The sequence below is a fragment of the Leucopleurus acutus genome (assembly GCF_964270905.1).
Source record: "Leucopleurus acutus genome assembly, chromosome: 3".
Lineage (NCBI taxonomy): Eukaryota > Metazoa > Chordata > Mammalia > Artiodactyla > Delphinidae > Leucopleurus > Leucopleurus acutus.
In genome coordinates this window covers 126,903,604-126,913,480 of record NC_139145.1, presented here as the reverse complement: position 1 = coordinate 126,913,480, position 9,877 = coordinate 126,903,604, and the positions used below count along the sequence as shown (strand labels likewise).

The window sequence follows — 9,877 nt, the reverse complement described above, 5'->3', positions numbered from 1 at the left end:
AGTGCACTCTGCATGCTTTGGTGTCCATGGCTTGGAAGTGGGTGGAGGTGAGAAGATCACTAGGAAAATAGTCATAACTTGATTACACGAGAGTGGCCTGTCAGATCTGAGTACAAAACTGACACTGCTTGGGATCCATGATGTCTTTGAAAATGTGCATCCAGACTGTCTGTGGCCTCCTAAGAAGGTACCCCGTGTAGTTATAGCCTGGAAGCAAAAACATGTGAGCCTGCATATAAACACCCCTGTCTTATTCCATAGAACCTCACATGGCTTTCCACGTGTGTTCTGAACTACTAGTGTTCTAGACCCAAATTATTATTCCAGACACCTGAAACAATGAGTGACATGAAGCAGGAAACCCTGAAGTTCTGGGGTGTTTTGGTCTTTAGCTCCTATATCTTTTCTAATGGCAAATTATTTTTGGAAAGTGCTCTCTATACTTGATCTGTATGTAATCGTCTGGAAAATATAGGAACAGGTACTGCCAGAATATATATGTGTCTATATGTTACAACGTCAGCACTTTGATGTGTATTACTAGGCAAGACATAAGAGAGAGGGCTGGTAGTTACATCACTACACCACAGAGCCAGGTTGGCTTTTTTCCGACCAGCTGGTTTTGAGTTGTGATTTATTGGGGTGTCAATAAGGAATCTCAGTGACATATTAGACATTTTTAAAGATGAAAATATGCCAGGGAGAGATGAAATTTACTTAAAAAAAGAAGTACTTTTGCTTCCGAATCAAAGAATTAGAGCAGAGGGCTTCCCTGGTGGCGCAGTCGTTGAGAGTCCGCCTGCCGATGCAGGGGACACGGGTTCGTGCCCCGGTCCGGGAAGATCCCACATGCCGCGGAGCGGCTGGGCCCGTGAGCCATGGCCGCTGAGCCTGCGCGTCTGGAGCCTGTGCTCCGCAACGGGACAGGCCACGCAGTGAGAGGCCCGCGTACCGCAAAAAAAAAAAAAAAAAAAAAGAATTAGAGCAGAGCACACAAGAAACAAGAATGTGAGAGCAAAGATGGCCGCTGGCCTTCTCCTTGCCGCTTTCAAAACCAAAAGGGCAGTGAGGATCAGAGCTCCCTCAGGGGGCTGGAAATAGCGCCTGCTGGGGGTTGGGAGCCCCAGCTGCCAGCACTGATGTGCCCCATCTAAGCTGTTGTGTGGGTGTGGGTGGGTGATTCCATCTCTCCTTGCCTGTTTGCTCTTTGGTTAATATAGTAACAGTGGTCACCCTACCTCATAGTGTTGTAAGAAGTCAGTGAGAGCTGTAGGTGGTTTGAAAAGGTTGACGTCCTCTACAAACCTCAGGTTGTTAAACTCAACTGCCTCCTCCCTATTTGCTATGCATTAGTTAATTTGTTTCAGAGTGTTATGACTCACAAATACCGACCGCAGGATGTGGGAGGTCTGGTTGCAACACTACATTGAGAAAGTCAAATTGTGTTGGTTTGGTCTGGATAACTAGACAGGAGTCCTGTCCTTTTCCTCACGGCCCCTTTTGTTGAAGAGAATGAGCCTTCCAGAAAGAGGCAGAGCACTTCCTCCCAGGCTATGTATTTTTTTTTAATTAAAAAAAAGCTGTATTGGAGTATAGTTGATTTACAATGTTGTGTTAGTTTCAGGTGTACGGCAAAGTGATTCAGTTATACATATATATACATTCATTCTTTTTCAGACTCTTTTCTCATACAGGTTATCACAGAATATTGAGTAGAGTTCCCTGTGCTATACAGTTGGTCCTTGTTGGTTATCTGTCTTATATATAGTAGTGTGTGTGTGTTAATCCCAAATTCCTGATTTATCCATCCCCTCCCCCATCCCAGGCTATGTAAATGCCAGTACAACAACAAATTGATTGAGTCCATCTTCAGGAGAACAAACCCCTTACGAGATAGGTTTTCTTGGTAAAAATCAGTCTATAATATATTTACTGTTGGTAAGGTACTTACTGGACATGAACGAGTAGAAGTTAGGATTCTTATTCAAAAAGATGCTCACACTTCGCTGTAGAGAAGGATATAGTATAGATACATAAAGACATTGTGTTAGGGTGGCTGCTGATATGGGGCATATTCCTACTCCTTAGTTAAGGACTAGGGCCGGCACATAGGCAGGCTCCAGGATATGCCAGTGTTTGTCTTCTCATCTGTATAGGTCCTTCTTTACATACTAAAGAGAGCCATCTGCTGGTAACCTTAGGCAGCAGTTTTCATACTTTTTGGTCTCAGTCCCATATACACTATGAAATATTATTGAGCTTTTATTTTATCTATCAATCTTCACCATATTAGAAAGTCAAACAGACATTTAAAATATTTATTTCTGGGCCGGAACCGCCATCTTCCAGTAATTCGCCAAAATGACCAACACAAAAGGAAAGAGGAGGGGCACCCGCTACATGTTCTCTAGGCCTTTTAGAAAACATGGAGTTGTTCCTTTGGCCACATACCTGCGAATCTACAAGAAAGGTGATATTGTAGATATCAAGGGAATGGGCACTGTTCAAAAAGGAATGCCCCACAAATGTTACCATGGCAAAACTGGGAGAGTCTACAGTGTTACGCAGCATGCTGTTGGCATCATCGTAAACAAACAAGTTAAGGGCAAGATTCTTTTTTTTTTTTTGCGGTACGCGGGCCTCTCACTGCTGTGGCCTCTCCTGTTGCGGAGCACAGGCTCCGGACGCGCAGGCTCAGCGGCCATGGCTCACGGGCCCAGCCGCTCCGCGGCATGTGGGATCTTCCCGGACCGGGGCACGAACCCGCATCCCCCGCATCGGCAGGCGGACCCCCAACCACTGCGCCACCAGGGAATCCCCCAAGGGCAAGATTCTTGCGAAGAGAATTAATGTGCATATCGAGCATATTAAGCACTCTAAGAGCCGAGATAGCTTCCTGAAACAGGTGAAGGAAAATGATCAGAAAAAGAAGGAAGCCAAAGAGAAAGGTACTTGGGCTCAACTGAAGCGCCAGCCTACTCCACCCAGAGAAACACACTTCGTGAGAACCAATGGAAAGGAGCCTGAACTGTTGGAGCCCATTCCCTATGAATTCATGGCATGATGGGTGTAAAGAAAATAAAAGACCTGGACTGTAAAAAATAAATAAATAAATACAATAAAATATTTATTTCTTTGCCTAAGAATAACAATGATAAACCCAATACATAGTAACATAAATAACAGATGTTTTCATGAAAAATAACTACATTATCCAAACCAAAAAATTTAGTGAGAAGCGTGGCATTGTTTTGCATTTTTACAACTCTCTCTAGTGTCTGGCTTAAAAGAGGACAGCTGGATTTTCATGTTTGCTTCTGCATTCAGTCTGTTGTAATCTGTTGTGTTGGTCAAAGCGTGTGAAGAAAATATGCACTCAACTAGATATTTAGTTGGAAAAGGGACAAATATTTCATTAGTCTTTTCAGATAATTGTGAATATTCTTCTTTGATACTAAACCACAATTCAACAAGAGGTAATTTCTTTTTTATAAAATTCAGAAAATTTTTACTTCATGAAGTGTTTTACTTCACCAGTCAGATACAGATGCAGACATGAATATACTGACCTTTTATTTATCTGTTATTTTAGCACACTTTTGCTATTTTATGAAGCAAAGCATTGCAAGTTGACTTAAAAATTTAAAAAAAATTTTAAACTATATTTAAAGGTTACTTTCCATTTACAGTTATTACAAAATATTGGCTATATTCCTTGTGTTGTACAATACATCCTTGAGTCTATCTTACACCCAGTAGTTTGTACCTCCCACTCCCGCTGCTATATTGCCCCTGCCCTCACTGGTAACTACTAGCTTGTTGTCTATATCTATGAGTCTGCTTCTTTTTTGTTATATTCACTAGTTTGTTGTATTTTTTATGTTCCACATATAAGTGATATCATACAGTATTTGTCTTTCTCTGTCTGACTATTTCACTTAACATAATGCCCTTCAAATCCATCCATGTTGCTGCAAATGGCAAAATTTCATTCTTTTTTATGGCTGAGTAGTATTCCAGTGTATATATCACATCTTCTTTATTCATTCATCTGTAGATGGACACTTAGGTTGTTTCCATATCTTGGCAATTGTAAATAATGCTATGAACATTAGGGGGCATGTATCTTTTTTTTAACATCTTTATTGGAGTATAATTCTTCACAATGGTGTGTTAGTTTCTGCTGTATAACAAGGTGAATCAGCTATACATATACATATATCCCCATTTCCATGTATCTTTTTGAATTAGTGTTTTTGATTTTTTTTGATGTATACCCAGGAGTGGAATTGCTGGGTCATATGGTAGTTCTATTTTTAGTTTATTGAGAAACCTCCATACTGTTTTCCACAGTGGCTACACCAATTTACATTCCCACCAACAGTATATGAGAGTTCCCTTTTCTCCACATCCTTGCCGACATTTGTTATTTTTGTTCTTTTTGTTGATAGTCATTCTGACCGTTGTGAGGTGATAGCTCATTGTGGGTTTGATTTGCATTTCCCTGATGATTAGCAACGTTGAGTATCTTTTCATGTGCCTGTTGGCCGTCTGCATTTCCTCTTTGGAAAAATGTCTATTCAATTCTTCTGCCCATTTTTAAATCAGGTTGCTTGTTTTTCTGACATTGAGTTGTATGAGCTATTTATATATGTTGACTATTAATCCCTTATCAGTCATATCATTTGCAAAATATTTTCTCCTATTCAGTAGGTTGTCTTTTCATTTTGTTGATGGTTTCCTTTGCTGTGCAAAAGCTTTTAAGTTTAATTAGGTCCCATTTGTTTATTTTTGCTTGTGGTTCCTTTACCTTAGGAGACAGATCCAAAAAAATATTGCTATGACTTATGTAAAAGAATGTTCTGCCTATGTTTTCCTCCAGGAGTTTTATACTATCCAGTCTTACATTTAGGTCTTTAATCCATTTTGAGTTTATTTTTGTATATGTTGTTAGAGAATGTTCTAATTTCATTCTTTTACATGTATCTGTCCAGTTTTTCCAGCACCACTTCTTGAAGAGACTGTCTTCTCTCCATTGTATTTTTTTGACCATAAGTTCATGGGTTTATCTCTGGGCTTTCTATCCTGTTCCATTGATCTATGTGTCTGTTTTTGTGCCAGTCCATACTGTTTTGATGACTGTAGCTTTGTAGTATAGTCTGAAGTCATGGAGCCTGATTCCTCCAGCTATGTTCTTCTTTCTCAAGATTGTTTTGACTATTCAGGGTCTTTGTGTTTCCATACAATTTTTTAAATTATTTGTCCTAGTTCTGTGAAAAATGCCATTGGTATTTTGATGGGGATTGCATTGTATCAGTAGATTGCCTTGGGCAGTATATTAATTTTAACAACATTGATTCTTCCAATCCAAAACATGGTACAAACATCTGTTTGTGTTGTCTTCAGTTTCTTTCACCAGTGTCTTATAGTTTTCAGAGTATAGTCAACAAGACAGTTTCTTAAAGGTCACTTGCAGTGTAGAATATGAGAACATGTCAATGAATTTTTGTCCTCTGTAACTTAAAATCCATTGGTCCATCTTGCACTTTGAATGGCTCTTTTATCCATATAGGATTTTGTAGCATCATGCATTGATCATTTGGAAAACATTAGGTCACTAAATAATGCAGCTCTTCCAAATGTTGACACATTTTGTTACACAATATTTAAAAAAATCACAATTATTTATTGTGATTACTACCCATCTCCTCAGAAAAGGCTTTATATATCTGAAATTTGTCAGGGTCATACTGGTGGGTACAAATTTTCCAAAATTCCAATTTTTGCTTGGGAGCTCAAATTTTTATTGTTAATAACAAATACTGTCAATTTTCCTTGAAGTGACAGGCTCACTTGATTTGTTGTTGAGAAATGTCCACCAACCAGTTTCTTTGTCATTCTTTAAAGTAAAGATGGTGTTCCATGAAGAAAGAAGCTAGTTCAGCTTGAAACTCAATCACACAAGTACTTTTCCTTGAGACAACCTCATGATAGCAGAAGTGCTTTATATGCACTTCTTATTTTGACACAAAGCTTATTAAAAAGGTGTACTCAGGGTTGGGAGTTAATAAAATTGCTATTTTTAACTGATTCATCAAGGAGATTTTTAAGTGGAACTGACATTTTAAAAAAACTGTGAGTGCATGCTGGTGAAGAATAATATGACCACTGGTACAGTTTTGTGCCCCTGCCTTGGTTTGTGTTAAAATGCCAGCAGTTTTACCCCCACCATTGCTTTTGCAAATGTCAAAAACAGTGAAGAAGGCAAATGATGTCTTAGTATTATTATGAAAACAGTTTCAGGCTCACGGACCATCTGACAGGTTCTCAGGGACCCAGACCCAGCTCCCAGAGCCTAGCCCCCTCAGGCAGCAGGAACACCCCCTTCAGCCTGTCCTTCTGCAGCAGGAAAGGTACATTTTCCTCCTGCCATGTCCTCTCTCCTCGCCTCCCTTGGAAACAGGCCCAGCTGAACTTTAACAGTTTAACCAGCTCTGTCCTGTTCTTTCTTGACCCTGCATCAGGCCAGCGCTGTCTGTTAAATCAGGGAGCTCTCCTTCCTTTTCTTTTTTCTTTCCTTCGGGAGTTTGTATTAGTGTGCCAGGGCTACTGTAACACAGCACTACAAACTGAGTGGCTCAAACAACAGGGATTTATCTTCTCCCAGTTTGGAGTGTTTGCCCTCCCTCAGGTGGTATGCAGAAGTCTTGTAATCATGGTTCTTGCTTGGGCCTCTTAATGACAAACAAAAGGGAAGGACCCAGTTATCAAAACATCTAGAGAACTCAGGATCCTTCAGTGCTTAAGGACAACAGACCTCAAGATACCAAGTGGTCCCAAAGAGATGATAGGAAAGATCTCCCAGAACCTATGTCTCAGATAAAAGTGAAGGTTATTAGGGCCAATCAATTTCTCTATCTCTTTGGGTAAGTTTCTGTTTCTTCTTCCCTATGGTATGGATGGTTAAGATGATGTTCTGTGTGTGGGAAAAGGGGTTTTTGCCTTTTCTTTCTGTCTTCCTTTCCTTCATATGAGCTTGGTTCAGAATAACCTGTTTTTGAGCTGTGAGTGAGACTTCTTATCTGAGAACCATGACATCAAGAAAATCTCCAAACTTCTCCTTGTCTTCTTTTAAGTTACCTGCAGTCCCCAAAGGACCAGGCTATTTCAGGAGGGATCCTGACACTGGCTAAAATAATTAGCAGTGTGCGTCAATCTATTCAACTTCTTAGAGACTAGTGTCAGAGTTCAGAGGAAGGAGCATCTCTGGAGAATGGGGTAATACCTTGGAGGCAGTGACCCAGTGCTGACCATGGAGGGGATAGTCTTGGATGTGAGAGGCTGGAGGGGAGGTGGCCCTACTCAGCTATCTACTGACTCTTTAGCAAGCGTGCAGCTGGCAAGGAATTGTTAACTACCACATTCTTTTCACAGCCCTGGTGTGTAGGACAGCTGGGTCCTGGTGCTGTTGAGGTTATAGAAAAGGAAGAGAATGGGTTCTACCAAGTACTAGGCACGTTGGTCCCATAACTTCCTTCAAAGGTTTCTACACCAGCTCTGACACTTACTAGCTCTGTGACCTGGGTACCTTTCTTAACCATTTTATGCCACAGTTTTGTCTATAAAATGGGGATTATGCTGACTTCCCAGGGTGGTGAGGATTAAATAGGTGAGCACATGGAAGTACCTGTTTAGCACAGAGTAAGCAATCAATAAAATATAAACCTATTATTATTATTAATTTCCCTTCATTGAATCCTCTCATAACACAAAGAGATGGAAGTGATTACCTCTTTTAAGGCATAATTTCACAAAGATAAAACCATGAGTCTTGTGCAAATATGAAATGAACATATATCAAAGATTTCATTTATCTCATTAATTAATGGAAGAATCATTAAGATGTTAAAACTAGTTCAGAGGGCATTTGAGAAGCTAGGTATTCTGTAGGCAATGTTAGGATAAGATTGCTAGATAAGATACAAAATTGAGTACTGTCCACCAGGGCCAAAACCCATAATCTTTGTGGTTACACCTTACACTGGATAGAAATTATCTGCGTCCTGTAGGGCAGGAAAAAGTTTTCCTTGACCCTCTTCTAAGAGACTCTAGTCCCTGGCTGGGTCTGAAAATTAAACTGACAAAGACAGTAACAGGAGAAAAGCATACAACTTTAATTTTTATGTGTACATGGGATCCTTCACAAGAGAATGAAGACCCAAAGAAGTGACCAGGCAGTTTTTATACCTTTTAGAGAAAGAAACAATAAATTTGTGAAGAATGGCAAGACAGCCGGGTTTGGGCAAGAGGTAGTAAATGGTGAAGAAGTAACAAGGAAGGTAAGAGTGAGTTTAACAAGGTTTGTTTGTACAGATTTCTCGGCCCCTAACTCTCTGTCTCTGGTGATAAGAATGTCTTCCTTCCTCTTGGTTCAGGGAGGTACCTTCAACATGAGAGTTTTATGACCTGTTTAAGGCAGGAAGGGAAAGGTCAGAGTGAACTTCCTGCTTCTGCTGTTTTCTCAAACTCATTCAGCTTGAGATACTCGATACGGTAAGGTGCCATATTTTGGGGTAGTGTGTCCTGAACCCCATCAGTTCCTACTGGACAAAAACTTGCCAGTTAAACTCTGCTCCTACAGAGCAGAAAAATACCCTAGACAATGGAAAGGCCAATACAAAACTGCACTGAAAGTATACCCGTTAATCCCTTTTGCCTGTTTTGAAATTTTGGATAAATTTTCTGATAACTCCAAGCTATGAATAGGGAAATCGTGTCTCAAAGAGGCTAAATAACTTATGCAAAGTTATACAGCTAGAAATGGCAGAGCAAGAATTCAAATATACGTAGTCCATGTTCTGTTCACTAAACCTGTTAACCTCCACTCAGTTACAATTCATTCTTGAAGGAGATGGCTAGAGTGCTCTATCCAAGGAATTCCTGGTCTCCTGTGAGGTGGGAGGGAGCAGAGAAGAGTTAAAAAAGGAACAAAACTTCAGAATTCCCAGGACACACAGCGTTGCCAATCTGTCCACCACTAGCAAAAATATAAAAAATATACTTCCTCTTTTCTCCTCTGCTTTTTAAAATTTACCACGAGATGAAATACATTTAAGGTCACTGTGTGGGTCCAGGTATGTGCAAAATCATTTATAGGCTCTGATGTTACTCCGGATTAGAAGTAAATAAATTTGTTACTAATTTAATAACTCAATATAAATTCTTCTTACACTCTGTTAATACAATTACTTTCGAATGGGAGTGACAATTTTTTATTTTATGTAGAAATGAAAGATTTTCTAATTTTCATAAGTACCCCTTTCATGGGTTGTTATTAGCAAGAATAAAATGTAACTCCATAAGATAAGTTTGAAATGGAGGCAGCTGGTTGCTTTGTATTCCCTTTTAACTTTGTCAGAATTTGTCAAAACATGATGTAAGGCAGAAATGCATGGTGTAGGTGAACCAGAGTAGGATTATTTATAAACAGAAACTTGAGCCAAATGCAGCAGTAAACTAAAAAATAGAACAAATTACATTAATCGGTTTTTAAAAATAGGGAAAAATAGTTTTTTTGTTAAAAAAAACTAACAAGCCAGTTTAAGCCAGATTTGAATAGTATTGGGGTACAAAACTTGTCATTAGTAATTGGCATCTGAAAATATCTTAGGGAGGGTATTGTCTTAATTTAGGAAAACCTTTGTAAGCCACTTAAGGAAGGAAGGTATGCCTGGAGGTATGGACTGGAAGAAGTAGGATCTTCACAGGACTTGGAGCCTGTGGAAGAGGTGGACCAAGAGATCTTCCCAGTGGAGGAGTGGGCAAGTCTTTTTAAGAACAGGGATTTTTAGTATTCACTTCATTTAATTTTTTTAAC

General features: G+C 39.6%; 1 protein-coding gene across 1 annotated transcript; it reads left to right on the top strand.

Moving 5' to 3' along the window:
* Positions 1 to 2,343: 2,343 nt before the first annotated feature.
* LOC309958771 (large ribosomal subunit protein eL21-like) lies at positions 2,344 to 3,102 on the top strand. The gene is made up of 2 exons (XM_082834891.1): positions 2,344 to 2,630; positions 2,845 to 3,102. Exons 1-2 carry the CDS (start codon positions 2,362 to 2,364, stop codon positions 3,062 to 3,064), a joined length of 489 nt encoding a protein of 162 aa, XP_082691017.1. The 5' UTR covers positions 2,344 to 2,361; the 3' UTR covers positions 3,065 to 3,102.
* The last annotated feature ends 6,775 nt before the right edge of the window (positions 3,103 to 9,877 follow it).